General features: G+C 36.8%; 2 protein-coding genes across 3 annotated transcripts; both read right to left on the bottom strand.

Annotated features, from left to right (window-relative positions):
- Nucleotides 1–100: 100 nt before the first annotated feature.
- LOC101168234 (neuropeptide Y receptor type 1-like) lies at nucleotides 101–5964 on the bottom strand. The gene is made up of 2 exons (XM_011484515.4): nucleotides 5751–5964; nucleotides 101–2149 (listed from the first exon to the last, which is right to left on the bottom strand). The coding sequence occupies exon 2, from the start codon at nucleotides 2029–2031 to the stop codon at nucleotides 748–750; it is 1284 nt and encodes a 427-aa protein (XP_011482817.1). The 5' UTR covers nucleotides 2032–2149; nucleotides 5751–5964; the 3' UTR covers nucleotides 101–747.
- A 2378-nt stretch (nucleotides 5965–8342) lies between these two features.
- On the bottom strand, nucleotides 8343–14346 carry LOC101167981 (sphingomyelin synthase-related protein 1). 2 transcript variants are annotated; one of them, XM_004077412.5, is made up of 6 exons: nucleotides 14171–14346; nucleotides 11346–11966; nucleotides 11111–11206; nucleotides 10926–11043; nucleotides 10673–10823; nucleotides 8343–9872 (listed from the first exon to the last, which is right to left on the bottom strand). In XM_004077412.5, the coding sequence occupies exons 2-6, from the start codon at nucleotides 11960–11962 to the stop codon at nucleotides 9568–9570; spliced, it is 1287 nt and encodes a 428-aa protein (XP_004077460.1). In that variant the 5' UTR covers nucleotides 11963–11966; nucleotides 14171–14346; the 3' UTR covers nucleotides 8343–9567. The 2 variants fall into 2 exon arrangements, with proteins under 2 accessions (XP_004077460.1, XP_078788124.1); XM_078931998.1 differs by lacking the exon at nucleotides 14171–14346 and adding an exon at nucleotides 13872–14160.
- Nucleotides 14347–16575: the final 2229 nt, after the last annotated feature.

The following is a 16575-nucleotide window of genomic DNA, read 5'->3' as shown; positions in this document are numbered from 1 at the left end:
AAAACTGACTTAACAAGTATAAAAAGTTTTTGTTTTTTAAAAATCTGACGAAAAACAAATTTCTTCTCTTGCAACAACAACAAAATAATCAGCAGAGGCAACAAACCAAGTCATATTAGAATGCGTAGTTGAATAGAAATTATGTAATTTTTATCAACCTCGCTGTACAACAGGGTCACTTATTTCAAAAGATGCATTTTAATTGAGGAATGTGAATTTCAGAAGAAAAAATCTGCACAAAATAAAATCCACATATTTAAAAGAACCAATTGCTAATGAATCACTAAATTCCTTTAAATGACTGTTCCAATTCTGTATTAGTCCAAGTTTGATTTTTATTCATCACTTAAATCACAAGAAACTAAGCAAAATAAGTCACTTTAAACAAAATCACTTGTGTTTTTTTCAATCTCTCTTGCAGATTTTCACAAAAGTTAAAAGAGAAAACAAAAAATCAAAAAATAGCTATTTAACACAATCAGTATTCACCAATGTTTACACACACATTTTAATGCTCATTTTTTCATTAACAATCATTAATCAGCATAAAAAAAAAATCGGCCAATATTGTGTCACTTGACTTTAAAAGATGTCCATCATAAGCATTTGACATAAGATATAAGTGAATACACTGTTGTTACCTCAAAAAAGACATTACACAGAATAAACTAGAACTAAACCAAATCCTGAAACTTTACAGTTCATCTGTTTCGATGCATTTGCATGGTCTTTGATGCAGCATTAAAATCAGACAGAGTTGCTCTTACATGGAAGAGGCACTGAGATGTGGGACACTTCCACGTTCCCCGTGGACATGGGGAACTGCTCAAACTCTCCTCCTTGTTGAAAGTGGCGACAGTGCAGGAGCACCTCCCTCACCTCTTGTCGGAAGTTCGAGTTGAGGAAGCCGTAGATGATGGGGTTGATGCAGGTGGAGGACATGGCCAGCAGATGGCAGAGGGAGAACAGAAGGTTGTGGTGACAGACAGGCAGAGCCTCTTGGTTCCAGTCTGCCACCACATTAAAGATGGTGAGTGGAAGCCAGCAGAGGGCAAAGGCTGTTATGAGAGCGGCTAACATGATGTTGATTCTGCGGCTGTGGGTGATACGCTGATTCTCTGGAGTCCTAGCTCGGTCCAGCATGTCCTTGCGGTGGCGGAGGCGTACGAAAACCCGAACGTAGCAGAGTAGGACCAGCAAAAGTGGACCACAGTATTGAAATACCAGAAGCCAAGTGGTGTACGCCACCCTTTGCTCCTGGGATGGCCAGTGCTCCACACAAGCCTCCATGTGTGGGGAGGTGGGGACAAAAGCAAAGAGTGAGCGATACAAATGAAGAGGCACAGAGGAATTTCTGTTGGCGACGGAGTTAGATATATTGAGATATGTCTGAGAGAACTGATGATGGTTTGGCAGAACTACATTAGTATAAGGTTCATTTGTGAGCAGCTGAAATACTAAGAAGGGTGTCGAGGTAAAGCAAGCCAAAATCCAAATGACAATTACTGCCATGTAGGCCTGAAAAAGGCTTGGTTTCCATCCAGAGGGGTTAATAATGAGCTGATGCCTTTCTAAAGCAATAAAAACTAAGGACAGAACTGATACCGTCACAGAAACACACTGGATAAATGGCACCAGCCGGCACAACAGCGATCCAAACACCCAGTGGTCCATGAGTGTGTATATGATAGTGAAGGGAAGGCAGAACACACACACCAGAATGTCAGAGAATGATAGATTGCAGATGAAAATGCTAGTGACATTGACTTTTTCTCTGCGGTGAGCAATGATGCAAATGAGACCAATGTTTCCCACCAGCCCCAGCACCATTGTAGCACTGTACAATGAAACCAAACATGCCGTGAGGACAGGAGACATGTGGCACGGGTCATCATGGTCAAGAAGCGGCAGGTCCGAGGTCAGCTGGGTCTTGTTTCCCAGCCACTCGTGTACAGTCTCAGAAATGGACATGTCCTTCTCCCATATTAGATGATGAGGATGGATGGATCCGTTGAGAAGCAGAGCCGACATTAATAAAGTAGACTGGCTCCCATTGACTCTCAGTGGTATTTCATCTGCACCATTGGCTTTTCCTCAGATCTAAACTTTTGTGCAGCTCTTCAGAAAATTGCATCTGAGTCAAAAGGAGCTAAATCACAGAGAAAGACATAAAGAAAGAAGATATTATTTCCTTAGATCAAGTTCACTGACAGATAATTGGATGCATTATCATAGAAGTGATTGTGTTGCGTGAGAAGTAAAGAATGAACCAAATTCTGACACAGCAGGAGAAAAACTCTGTTTTATAACTGAAATAAAAAGTGGAAATGAGACATGCTGCATTACCCAGATCAATGTTACATTTTGGAGTCACCAGAAGATTCTTCCTAAAACCTGCAGTAAGCCTATTTTTAATACCACTATTCCTCCACACTCCAGTCACAAATTCAAGGTTGCAGCACTTTAGCCGAGGTACACCCAACAGTTTTCAATACTGTCTAAATCAAATGCATTCAGACTCACAGGGGAGTTGTACATTAACTGGTTTTGCGACAGCAGAACAGACTACTTTTGCATTTAAAATGCTGTATAAATTAAGTCCTGCTAAAACACCTGCTGTCAAACTGCCAGTGAGGTACAGCTGGGTTGCTTGAAATAATCAGGCATAAAAAACAACAGGCACCTGGAATTACACTAATGATGTGAAGAGGTAATATGCAGAATGTCTCACAGGCGTAAAGCTTACAGCTATAAGATAAACTAAATATAGTTACTAAAATGTTTTCAAGCTTTAGTTAAAGAAAAATATGGTATGAAACCAGAAAAAAATAAAATAAAAGAATTATAAAGCAATGATTTTAAAATCTAATAATCCAAAATTTATTTTACATATTAGACTAAATGTGTTTAAAAACCTAACTTTTTAATATGGCTTTTAGTTGAAATTTAGAAATATTCTTAATTGACATTTCAATTACTTTATGTTACTTCTGTTTTTACTCATTTGATCTTTTTATTCACTTTTACTGATTTATATCTGTCTATTAAGGTTTATTTATCTGGTTATTTTTTTACTTGTGTGTATTTTATTTACATTTTTGATTTAACTCCAGTGAATTACGGTCCCGCTGCTACAGGACCTCCTTTCTTAGATCTGGGGAGTCACTGATGTGGACAGGTCCCCAAAATATTGTTTCTCTTTTCAGTACGAAGCCAGATTTATACCTGGAATCATTCCACGCATTACTATGTCTTGCTTTTGGTTTTTAAAATTATGTTTTTATGTAAAGCACTTTGGAAAAGTGCAATAAATAAAAAGTTTTATTTGATAGTGGTTTGAATTATCAAAGAAAAAATAATTGAATGTGTTTATGTCAAGACAAATCTAAAATGTGTTGTCATAAAACATGAAAGGTCATCAAAATGAGCAGGACTTTTGTAATTTTTGCCTTAATTTGGAATTTTTCATTTAATATTTACACTTGTAAACTCATTTTTGCGTGTTTTTGTTAGGAATGCGAATGATACTCAAAATGTAGATAATAAATATTTCTTATTATACAGTCATGGTAACAAGGACTGCATCATTTCAAAGAGAACATACACATCAGTTTAGATTTACACACCATGATGACAAAGATTATGAAAGCATTTGATTGTGCGCACATCTTTTTTTTTCACACTGACTGCCCTTTGAGAAACAACAAATCCTGGATGGACCTTTTAGTATGAAGACGATGGTTAATTGACAATAAAATTGAATATACATTTCCAGAATTAACTGCATAATGTGCTCAAAAATTGATGCTGTGAGTCAAGGGGAGTGACATTGTTGGAATCCTAAAAATGGATGTCTCCCCCTGAAACCTCTGCCATGTCCTGTGAAAGCCCCCCCTCATAAACAGAATAAAACTGTCACTTTCTATTACTGATGAATAGCAGCACGCTCGGCTATTCATCAGTCACTTCGCTCTGCATCATTACTATCCTGTAGTCTGCCAGTGTGTTGTTGAGTGAGCTGGGGGCAGACTGGCTCAGCACTGATCATCCTTGGTTTGGAAGAGAAAAGGCAAGTGTAATGTCACCAGCAACCAGATGTGAAGACCGGCTCATATCGTGAGAAAACAGAAAAACCGACACACAAAAGAAGAAAAAAAAAGCTTCCTTAACATGCCTTATTACAACAATAAGAAAGCGCAGAATGTGCATCCAGCAAGTTTTATCATTGTGATGGCACACTGACCTGGCTCCATTTGTTCAACTGTATTCTTCTCTTCCTCAGCATATTTTCCATCTCCCAGAAAATAGTGGCTAAAGTAATGAACCAGTGGACAGATGTAATTTTTCCAATGTATCTTCTTCCTATAAAATCTTTTCTTGATTCTCCAATTTTATTTTAAGTTTTTTTTTTAACTGTTTGAAAGAAACTCTGCTTCACCACCGAGCCTCGATTGATAACCTTGTGACTCCCTCTGCCTTTTTTCTCCTCTTTTATCATGAAATGTGACATTTCCAGATTTTTATAATCCCATTTTGTCACCCTACAAGAACATTTCATATATTCTTTATCAAATGTGTCCTTTAGGAATACTATTTTTGTGGGGTTTTTTTACAATTTCAATTTCTAGTGCATTAATAAATCTTTCAATGAAGTTCATTGTGTCTATAAGTTCTATTAAGCACTTAAATTGTTTTTTTTATCAGACACTGGGTTTGTTTTGTGTAAAACCTACCCACAACATTGTGTTGTGGGTAGGTTTTACACAAAACAAACCCAGTGTCTGATAAAAAAACAATTTAAGTGCTTAATTAATAAATCTTATTAATAATGAAAATGTTTTAAGATTGATTCAAACTTTCCAAAAAATGACAATGATAAATGTTTTTGTGGCAAACACTTGAAAATTAATCACAGTTTTCTAAAATAATCCTTTTTTTTATCACACAAAGCAAATATATATTCTAAAGACTTCATGATATGCAGCAAACTACACTGCCTGCATTTAAGTAACCTTTAGGTTTTATTTCAATATTTGAAAATTATCAGTTGGATAGAAATCATCTATGAGACATTGAGATGTTGCTGAGCATAAGTATTGCTTAAAACTAAGTAACTATTAATAATAGTGGCCAGTTCTCTTAAATACTCATAAAATACACTTGCTTACTATTGTCAAATCAGACATTTCTGATGGATACATTTCTGGTCCTAAACAGTTTTTTTTTCTTCTTCCATTTTTGAGTTACTAATAAACCATACAGTCAGACAGGCTGTTTTAGAAAAATGATCATCCTCTCTTTGCCTGGGAAATATCAAGGCAGCAGCAACAAAGACTTTTCTATTAGTCGAATCCCACAAAATTGGAGCCTGTATCTTTTCTGCTGGGGGTGTCAAGGATTGCAGGTGATCTTACCTCCGTTGACAAATTATTATATTTTTTTCAAATATACACTCATGTTTTGAAACCCTAAAGCAAATTAGACAAATACCGCCCCATTTTTTGTTGTTGATTGTTACACCTTTGCTCCTGCAGATGAAAAAAATTAAAATGTATACATACATGCATGAAAAATACCTATAAAAAGGCATCTGTATATTCCAGTACTAAGCTAAAGGGAAATGTAAAAAAAAACAATTTAGCATTGGGTTCCAAGTAAATATTACAAACAAGCCTCAATTTCCTCAAATACATAATTAGCATTTTCAAAACTACTATGTGGAATTACATTAATGTACAAAAAGCACTTACGAGCACAGCTGTCTAGATAAATGGATTCTATGGTGCCAGGATCACAGGAGAAGATGCTCTGAAAAGCTCTGAATCCAGAGGGATGAGAGTTGAAGAAGGAGCTGCACATGATCTAAAGCAGAGCATTTTTGTCACAGACCGTTGCGAGAAGAGCTCAGCTATAATTGAGCTGATAGAGCCTTTTGACTGCCCGAGAACCTCTGAGCACAAAGCTCTGCTGTCACACTGTGGTGGAATTGTTCTATTACACCCTGCTGCAAGTTGCACCTTCCATTCTCAAATCATCAGGCAGGCAAAGACCCAGAAAAGTGCTCTGACACAATTAAACTTTATTATGAAGAACAGATTAGCACTGATTATAATTTCATCCAAAAAGCCATTTAGATCTGGAGGGGAAAAAGGCATTCCAGTTTATTTAAAAACAGGATTTTGAGTTGTCAGTCTTCAGCACAGGCTTGAAGGTGCATTTGGTTTTGTCAACGAGTAGCTCACACTTCTCAGGCAGCCTCAGGTTGTTTCTAAGGATCCTGAAAGACACAAAGTAAAAACACAATGAACTAAAATTTTGAACAGTGTTGCACTTTTACTAACTTTAAAAATAGTACATGAAAAGTTACAATCAAATAGGTTCTTTTGTTTCATCTGTTTAAAGATATAAATTGTGTTTTTAATATGTTCTTGTGGCATTTTTCTGATGATGGAGGACATACATTAAGAACATTAAGCTTCAGATTGCATCTGTGAGTATTGCTTTACTCAAATCACTGAATCATTAGCAGGTCTAAAAAAATGCCTTTTGAAAATGAGCTTATTTGTGGCGTTCAAAGATATGGGAGGGGCACAAGCTCTGCTTCATTGTGATGCATCCACTCATGATATATATCCATTTACAGTACATCTTCATTTTTCTCTTCCGAGCTGGAATCTGGCTCAAAACTGTACAGCTGGACCGCTCCAGTATCTCTAGCCATTTTAGTTGCACTGTTAATGTTAGGCTGGGGGTGTGAGGGACTAGTGAGAGAGCACATACATAGAGAGCTCTCAGTAACAGTATGAGAGGAAGGGGGGGCGGGGTTATTCCATCCCAACTGTCTCGGCCACAACTAAGGGGTGGATTTCTAAGGATCTCCGGCCGCTCTGCAAAAAAGGACACTGGTTCTTTTATTTTTGGTTAAAAAAGCTAAATCATAATAATGATTTGATGTTTATGATTTGAATAATTTAATTTATCTTATTTCTTTGAAGTTTATATATCTCTCCAACTGTCATTTACACAAAGGTTTTAGTAGATCAAGGAGTCAAAAGTCTTTAATGTGCGCATTTTCTTCAAATGCCAAAAAGTGGGATGCCCTCAACACCTTCCACCAAAATGATGGGCTGAAGTCCTTAATGAACTTTATCCCATCATTCTGGAAGAAATGTCTACTTTCACAACGCTGGGGTAATATTTAACTAAGCCACAGAACATAGCTTGTTCAAATTAATTAATGAAAATGAAATCTTACTTGCTGCAGCAGCTTATATGGTCTGATGTGCAAGTGCACTCCTTGCAGTCTGTTTTCCACACACTTCCGATATGATACTGTTTTCCATCATCGTCAAAGCAAACTGCACGCAAACAAAAATATTTTAGATTAGTGGCAAAGTGGTAATTTAACAAAAAGCAGAAAAATGATCAGATACAGCGGCAGCAACAAACAGTTAACAAGCAGAAATAGTTAATAAGCAGTTTGTCATCCATTACATAATATATATAATAATGCAATCAATTAATTCTGTTGCTAATCATTGGTACTTTCTAAACAAATTATATCTGATATTATATAACAGATCTCTGGTGTTTTTTTCTTTTAAAATGTTCAAATGGCAACTAAAAGGGTTAATCTGCTAAAGTTATATGGTATATTTTGGTTTATGGATGGTTATTTAGGCCACCAGATGATTTAAAAGGAGGAACAATATGAGTGTATGATAATTTATAAACAATATTTGCATCTGTGCGATTTTGGCACAAAGGTGTTGATAGTAGATTTAAGGGGCAAAATACAGAAAGTACAATAATTTAAATGTCCTGCTTTTTTTCCTCAACCACCAAGCTGTTACAGCTGTAGCCCGAACTCACCTTGTTTAGTGTGACAAACCTTCACTTTTTTGATAAAGCAGTCGGAGTGACACAGGACAACCAGACCCAGGAGAAAAACAAGAATTTGGAAAGATGCCTAAAAAAAGTGACATGGCGGAAGAAGATGAATGTCTCATCAGTTTGTTGAAGTAAAAACTTTATTAAGAAAATAAAACACAAATATGTTGCCACTTTCCTTTGAATAATAGAGCCCAAACCTCAGATTCCTCTGATTATAGTACATATGAACAAGAACTAATAAAGTTGTTTTATTTTGCCAAATTTAAGATTTCACATAATCTGGCCACCATTAAAATGATAAAATTGAATCAAGTTAGATAGAATGACTGAATAAATAGATACTTAATTCGCTCAAAATTCCTTCTTTACAATTTTGAATATAAAATTCACTTTTTAGTTTCACTTTAGCCCAATGTCACAATTTAAACAGACCAATAGTCACACAATTCTTCTTTAAAAGTACAAAAAAAGATAAAGTCTTTATTTTAAAAAGAAGACAAAATTTTAAAGCTCGAGACGTACCATCTTTAGACGAGACGACATCAGCACTGTTTCAGCAGTCGTGGCTTAAATTAAAGGGAGCTTCCCTGTAAACATTTATCAATATTTAAACTGTATTTTATTTCTATTTGAAAACGGTAAACAGAAACCAGTTGGGGCGTGGGTTAGTTTCATGATGAATGTCCAATTCTAAACCTTCACGTCCACTCATGCATATACACAATGTCCTTATCAGACCATAAAAAGCAGTGAATCATCAACATTTTAAAAAAAGTTTGTGCACATTGCTACACCAAAAGACGGACACCTATGCTACTAAATTAAGGCTTTGTATTGCAGAGATAAACATGAACAGTTTTGATCAGAAGCTCCATGGTAAACAACAAAATGCTAACATCAATTAACATCAAGGTTTTTTGTATTAAGCAGCAAAACATAACTCCACATCCTTTTGATAGTAATTAAACATTTAACTGTTAAAATAGGATTTAAAAAAAAACAATCAATAAATAAACAATTATTGGAAAATTCCTAAATATTTAGATAAGACCGAATCTGTCCAAAAAGTGACATTATCAACTTGGAACTGTAAAAGTAACATTAGTGAATTAGTGTGTTTTGTGCTTTTAAGAAATGAATAATGATTAAATAAATGTGTACTATCAACAGATACCCACCAAGAAATAAAAATACAAATATAAAAAATATAAATTGTTTCGGGTCAAACCAGTAGTCAACAATAATTATCTCCTGAATACAATAAAATTTAAAAAAATTTAAACATCAGGAAAACATTTAGCCTTAAGCTTAAAATAAGTAAACAAAAGAATCCTTTAATTTTCCTATCCCAGGTTATATTCAATAAAAAAAAGATATAATGATAATGGCAAATAAATAAAATGTTATGGAACAATGCATGACATAAACCTTTTCTCAGCAGCTAACATTATAGCTGGAAAGTGGAAAAATCTATTTGTACTGTTTTGCTATCCTGGTGCCTACACACAGCAGAATAATTGTAAACACACCATTTATGACACTTTGTTTTTTACAGTGAAAAAACAAAGAAACATCGCTCCTGAGATACAAGGTTTTTGTGCTCAACTGTTGTAAGTTTGGGGTGACCTTATGAAAAAGTTGCATTTCATGCACCGCTATAGTTCATTATGAGAATTACCCGATAAGAGTTTTCATGACAGTAGGCTTACTAAAGGGCCATTCGTACTGGTTGGGGACAGGTCCGTTGACATTGCACTCAAAGAAGGAGAACATGGGAAACCAAATGCGGGCTCTGCGGCTGTGCTGGTAGGCACGGGTGTTGGCCAAGGTGTGGTAGTAGAGAAAAAGACGAGTTGTGATGTAGAAAGCAATGAACACATCAATGGAGTAGTGCTCGTGAGCCGCCAGGATAAAGAAAATCCCAAACAGGTTCAACACCCAGGAAATGGTGTGAATCAGATTCCAGTTTCGTGGTGTATCTGCAAAAAACAAAGAAACAAAAGCTTACAGATGTATTGTGGGTTGGAAGATATTGCAAATAACTTCCTGTTGAACAGGTGAACAAGCATCATCATCCAATAAGTGATGTCCCAATTAACAACCTCTTCCAGTTTCTTATTTGTTTTTTAACAATTCATACTGATTTCTAGACATTAAGTTTTGGTTTCTAGAATTTTGCTTTTATTTCTACATCGCGCCGCATCACGTAACATATAGTCCGCGTCGCGCAGCACCACCGCTGCAGTCAAGATTCGGCGATATATACTGTATATGCTGATCGTCCCGATGGGTTGAATAAAGCATCAATTCAGAGAGAAAGTTCATCTCTTACCGCTTGTTTTTGTCCAAATGAGGAAGCTAAAGGTTGTTTTAAAGAAGCCGGCGCAGGGATACAAAACATTTAAGATAGGTGACCGGAACTTCTTTTTTCACCGTGCGGTTATCAGGTTTTAATGCACACCCAGCAGCCAATCAGAATCGAGTATTCAACCAGACCACGGTATAATGTTAGGTAACGGGTGTGACGGACTGCAAGCAAGCTAGAGAGCATCTAAACAAAGGGATCATGGGAAATGAGAGAAGGCTTACTTCCACGCCAACAACACAGAGGTGAACTACTGCGGCTCTGCAGTAAAACTATGTCCTGAACGACACAGGTTCTTCGGTTTTGCCTAAAAACTGTATAATTATAATAAAAAGATCACTGGTAACGGTTTTACATCAATCAGGAGATGGAGTGGGACTTTTAAGTCCTATAATCTGAAAAGATGATACTCACATTCAGTCACAAAGAAGTTGAGCATTGTTATGACAACTGTGTGCCCACTAAACATGTAGTCTCCACAGGTTTGGACGCCAGTCAGAGTCATCCCAAACCCACTCCAAATAGCTAGTGCTCTCTGTATTTTCCCCCAGGTATCACCATACGTCTGAAGGGAGAGAAGAGACACTCCTGTTATCTCTGACACTTGTTAACATGTTAGAAAGAGATGAAAGATGAGGTCACAACTAAACAATTGTGTTTTGCTCACCTGACTGGCACATTTCAAATGCTGGCCTGGAACAGAGAGTGAGGTAGCAAACATTGTGCAGCAGCGTAGCAAAAACACTGTCCCCATCAATGAGCACAAGCGTCTGAAGAGAATTGACCTGAAACGGCAAGAGAGCCATCACAAGCTGAACCAAAGCCAATAGCAACTCATTTAATGTAGTTCACCTGTGTTTGTGAAGTAGAAGAATCAACAAAAACATGTAGCACAAGACGAGGCCACATGCTTCAGCCATTGCAAAAGCCCAAGGGATTCTGGGTACACTGTCAGAGTAAGAAAACACGCCCTTATCAGATCTCAGATCAAATAGGACAATAGGTTTTAGGAGTTGGCAATATCATCACTGTGATAATTCCACATAACAATTATTAAGACAAACAAGTAAGATGCACTAAGTTGTACCTGTCAAGGAATATATCAGGAAGTGGTGGGTATGTTCTCATGTCAGGGACACGCTCATGTACAATGACCATGACAAAAGAGGTGAATCCAAACACCAAAAACACATAAATGGAGCTGATGACAGTTTTCCAAACCTCTGGGTCCAACCGACCAGCCAGCTGCTGCTCGTGTCTCCCATTTGAGTGTGCATGACAAGTCGCTGCACTCGACACGTTCCTAGATCCACCTCTGGTTCTTCGCACCAGTTCAGTTCCATTTCGCAAACAGTAATCTCCGTTGAATTCCCTCCAGTCCTTTCCATCCATACTCCACTCCACTCCCAGCAAAAGGCCAGAAGGGATGCTGTCTGACGGCCGAAGACCCAGTTCCTCCAGCTGGTCATGGTTTCTTCTTTGGAGCCGGTGGAGAGCTAGTGTTAGTCTTTTGATGTCTCCCAGCACAGAGAGACTCAGCGGAGGACCACGCAGGTCGACCTCAGTCAGAGCCAGCAGACTGAGGCCATCAAGGCGGTGTTGTGTGCACAACAGCTCAACATATTGACCAAAACCTTCGTCCTGCAGCCATTGGGCCACTTGGTTACAGCTCCACGTGCTTACACCCTCCTCTGTCTGCGCCATGCTGCTGCAGAAACACAAAGAAATGGTGCATCTGAGAAACAACAGGAGAGATGGCACAATTCCATACACTGATAAAATTAACCTTCAATCAATGGAATATAAAAATGACTCCAGCATTTATTGTTTTAAAAAAAAGTATTAAAAGTAAATTCAACTAATTCGTAATTAGGTACATAGTGTAGCTAGAAAAGTTGGTGAAACTGCATTAATTTCTGAAAAATTTCTGTCAAAAAAAGGTTTCAATAAATATATTAGCAAAACAAACTTTACTTTTGCCTTAAAATTTTTTAAAAAAAAAGAACATTTTAACCCTTAAGAACCCAGACCCATGTTTCCTTAAAGGAAAATGTTGTGTGATAAACAACAGACCATGTGGACCCCAGAACACATTTCTAATTCTGTCTGTTACGGTGGTGTCACCAATGGTTCTTATGGGTTAAGATCAACTATATTTTGATTATTGTGTATGCTTTTTTAAAAGCTTTTAAAAAGCAATAAGTAAAAAAACGCTTGATTTCCGAGCAGTTTTTTTCAAACCTGCAGTGATAAATAACTTAAAAAAAAAAAGAAAATGTTGACGATGTTTTGCAATCCTCACATTTTCAAACACTCGCAAATAAATTATTTTTGATTAATATTATAATTTTATTTTTCTATAGGGAAATTCTATCTATTAGTTCTATCTATTAAAGTTCTGTCCAGACAACAACTGTCAACAAGAATAGTAAACAGATCAATTATTTCTTTCAAAACTTACTGTTTTGAAAGAAATACGTTTTTTTTGTTGCTTCTGCCTTTTTTTGCCCTTTAACCTGATGATAAGATCCCAACTGTTCTGAACTGAGTCCAAAGCTCTGCCACTTCCCACCGACATGTCTGTGCTCCTGTTGACTTTTGAATGTGAGCAACACTGCTGCCTGAAGACCGACACAGAAAGAAAACCCCCCAAGTGAGCTGCTTTTACGCTGTCTGCAAATAGCAGTTATGGTGTCCAAGGCGGTTATGACACTCGCAAAGAAGTTAAATAAATAGATTATTGTCTCACATACACATTATTCATTATAGAACCTCGGAATAAAAAAGAAACTAATATAATTGTGAGGAACATCATAGCTTCTTTGGGCTGACTGGTCCAATGAGTTGTTTTGAAATGGATGAAAAATGTACAGATGTGAGTCCGGATCCCTTTTTGTCCTACCTTTTCAAGGTTTTTTTTGGTTTGGGGTTTTTTGATCTGTTTTTTTTTATATATATATATTTCCTAATATTAAATATGGTTAGAAAATAGGGGTGTATTTGTTAATTGATTGACTGATTTCTATTCATTTCTATGTAGTGGTTTGTTTTGTATAGTGAGGTCAGCTAAGACAACTATGTCGGACAATCGGGCCTCATAAAGAAAACTGGACTGAATTCAATCTTGACTACGAATCATATAGTCAACCACAAATTATGATATGAATCAAATCATTGTTTGAATTAATGTTAAGCCCCTATTAGAAAAATAACAATCATACAAATTAGTTCTTTCTGCTCCTGTCTCTAAAAGGTGTAATAGTAAAAAATCAGAACTGTTTACTTTTCATGTGTTAAATAGTAGCTTTACCTGTATCGTCACTCTGTAAAATAAAGATTTCTGGGAGTTTCTAGGTTTTAAAAAAAAACAACAACTGGATTTTGTGTGTTAAAGTTAGTGGATTTTTACAGAAGTCCTTTCTTATTGTTTGGCAATCACCCTTCAGTAAACAGCCACACCCAACAACAGGACTTCATTTCAACATATGAGGAGCAACTGTCAGTTGATGCAAAAGATCTTGTGACCTCCTTCTAATGTTCCAGCGATGGATGAAGCTGTGAACAATAGAAAACGAATATTAAGTCTGGATAAATAGCCTGAAACAAAACTTACCAAATCCGTTGCTGCTTCAAAAGAAAAAGAAGAATTGGAACCACCAGCCTCCAGAATTTACTGACAACACTACAACAACCCAGTACTTCTCCAGCCGAGGCTTTACTCAGGATAAATAAGTGTCATGTCAGCTTGTTTGGCTGGCTTACAGTGACTCACACAGGCTGTTTGACAAAGAGCTCACAGTCTGACCACAGACACACAAGCTCAGCTGTGAATTTTGCATAAAATACGCATTATTTTTCATAAAGTCTACCAGTTATCAGACAGGAAGTGGCTTTCGTGGTTTCAAAACTTACTTTAATAAATAGTCAGAATCTGTACGGATTTTTGTCTCTCTTTATACCGAAAGTCCAAAGCTGCGGGTGAACGATGAGCTTGTTTCTCCACTCCCCAGAGGATCTGTCAGCCAACATGCTTCTAACAACCAGGCAACTGCAAACAGGAAGGACTTTGAATCAAGAACTGCAGGAAAGAAGAGCCTGCTTTGTGTGGAAAACTGCTGCCCGCGCCACAGCGACACCTGCTGGCCATGTTCCGCATCGACGGGATCGTGAACGTTGTTTGGCAGAAAAACGTCAAAATAAACATTAAATACAAAACATTTGCCCTATGAAGACATTTAAAATCCATTTATATCAATGACCCACTCCAATGAAAATCATATTTTCAGTAATTTAATTTGTTGTCATGATGGAAGACGTGTTGAAAATATGCATTTCTGAATAATCTTTTATTCAAATTGTTGTGAATCAGGAACAGATGAAACAATGCAGTGATGTAGGTGCTACAGTCGGCATGCCACAAGCTCCCTGCTCTGCTCCATTCTTATACATCCACTTGCAGATGACTAGTTACATGTGCGTCTTTGTCAAACGTGTACGTCTGGATAGTTCCAATACTGCTCGCCATTTTTGTTGCAGGAATAAAGTTGGATTGGGGATGTGAAGGGCTGTAAGCTATCAGGAAAGAGTGTAAACAAAAGGTTCATGGGGAATAAAAGCAGGCTTACTTCCACACCAGGGGGGTATTCCAGAAAGCAACTACCCTCACTTTAACCCTGAACTCTGGCTGAAGGCCGCCTGAACTTGCTTACTCTGGGTATGTCGGTTCCAAAAGACCAGATTTGAGTTAGCGTAATTACGCTCGGCTTGGTAACCCTGGGTTAATGCGCGTGCACGGCAAGTACATAAAGACAGAGTTGCCATGGAAATGCATGGAGAAGAAAACTATACTTTAGTGAGACGGAGTTTGAGATTTTAATGACGGCATATGAAGATTATACGTCCATCAACAAAGTAAAACGGCTGCATCAGTAAAAAAAAAAAAAAAGAGTTTCTGCTTGGAGAAAAATAACGGAAAAAGTTATATTAACGCATGAGTATCTGATCTTATTTCCAATTACATTGTGATGTATATATATATGCAACTTATGAAACTTTTATCATTTTTATAAAATTAAAATAAATGATACCGTGTGGATTTACAATATACATCATGGAATTAATTTATCATGACTGACTGTAACTTCAGTTCTTCTACCATAAATTTCCACTAGCGCTGCTAAATAAGCTCATCATCCTTTCACTCATGGGGCAGAAAGAATTAAACATAACAGGGTAAAATAACTCGGCAAAACACAGGAAAACAGCTACAACTAAACATATTTTGACAAAAAACTACACTTGTATACCCAAATCCTTCCAGACAGGCAAAGGGAATGGTATCCCACAATTCCTTGTGCTGCCAAATTACACCTACTTAATTGGGTTAATTTGAATGAAAGTAAAATAATTGTCTGATAACTATGTGTTATTTTTAAGTTGACTGAACTCAAAAAAATTATTTAATTAACTGAAGCAAATAATTAATATAAATTAATGTAATAAGTTTATATCTACAACATCCATACATGATCTCATCACCCTCTCAAGGTGGAAAAAGTATTATCTGACCTTCTTCATTCACTAAAAAACAATCTAACCTTCAACTAAACCTGCTCCAGACCAGGTTTTGTTCAGAGCATGAGTTGCTATGGGAACTAAGCATACCCTGAAACATACCTTTGTTTTTGGAACCGAAATATGAGGTTATATGCTTTCTTAGCCTCAAACTTACCGTGGTAAATCACATAACCTGCTTTCTTGAATACCCCCCTGTGGTCCCACCCACAACGCTGCCGCTCTGCAGAAAATATGTCCCAGAAAACTACACAGATGTTTATATTTTGGCTAAAATATTCCCAGTGGTCTTTTATTATGATTCTGCCAACCCCTGTGACTAAATGTTAAGAGGGCTAAATCAAGAATTAGCTCAGGTCTTAAAATAACTCAAGCAATAACCTTGAGTAACACTAAAAAAAATTATTCAGATGTGAACAAAAAAGTTTTCCTTTGTCTAGTGGTCAAAAAATATACCCTTATATTAATTTAGTAAAAATAAATAAACTTGCAATTGTTTAAAGTTCCACTCTGTTCATCTTTTGTTCTTTTGTAAAAGCATTCCCAGTGCTGGGAGCAGAGAGCCACCAAGCACATCTTCTACGTAAGAAGTACAATCTTTTTCAAACAGCATTTCTTTGCCCAGTTCTGATTCACAACTTTGAATATACAAATACTCAGAAATGCAACTTCAAGTTTAATTTACCTAAAAAATATGTCCTCCATCATAAGAAAAATACTACAAGAACATGTTAAAAACACCA

Source organism: Oryzias latipes, chromosome 15, assembly GCF_053564925.1.
Source record: "Oryzias latipes strain Hd-rR chromosome 15, Olatipes_Hd-rR_3.1".
NCBI lineage: Eukaryota > Metazoa > Chordata > Actinopteri > Beloniformes > Adrianichthyidae > Oryzias > Oryzias latipes.
The sequence above is the reverse complement of the archived record's forward strand: the minus strand, read 5'-3'. Positions and strand labels throughout refer to the sequence as shown.

What these genes read in the sequence shown, in the direction of transcription:
- LOC101168234 (XM_011484515.4), bottom strand. Translation starts at nt 2,031, where the DNA reads ATGTCGGCTCTGCTTCTCAACGGATCCATCCATCCTCATCATCTAATA.
- LOC101167981 (XM_004077412.5), bottom strand. Translation starts at nt 11,962, where the DNA reads ATGGCGCAGACAGAGGAGGGTGTAAGCACGTGGAGCTGTAACCAAGTG. An exon ending in CCTGATATATTCCTTGACAG is followed by an intron (nt 11,207 to 11,345) that starts GTACAACTTAGT and finishes TTACTCTGACAG; the next exon opens with TGTACCCAGAATCCCTTGGG. An exon ending in CTTCTACTTCACAAACACAG is followed by an intron (nt 11,044 to 11,110) that starts GTGAACTACATT and finishes TTGCCGTTTCAG; the next exon opens with GTCAATTCTCTTCAGACGCT.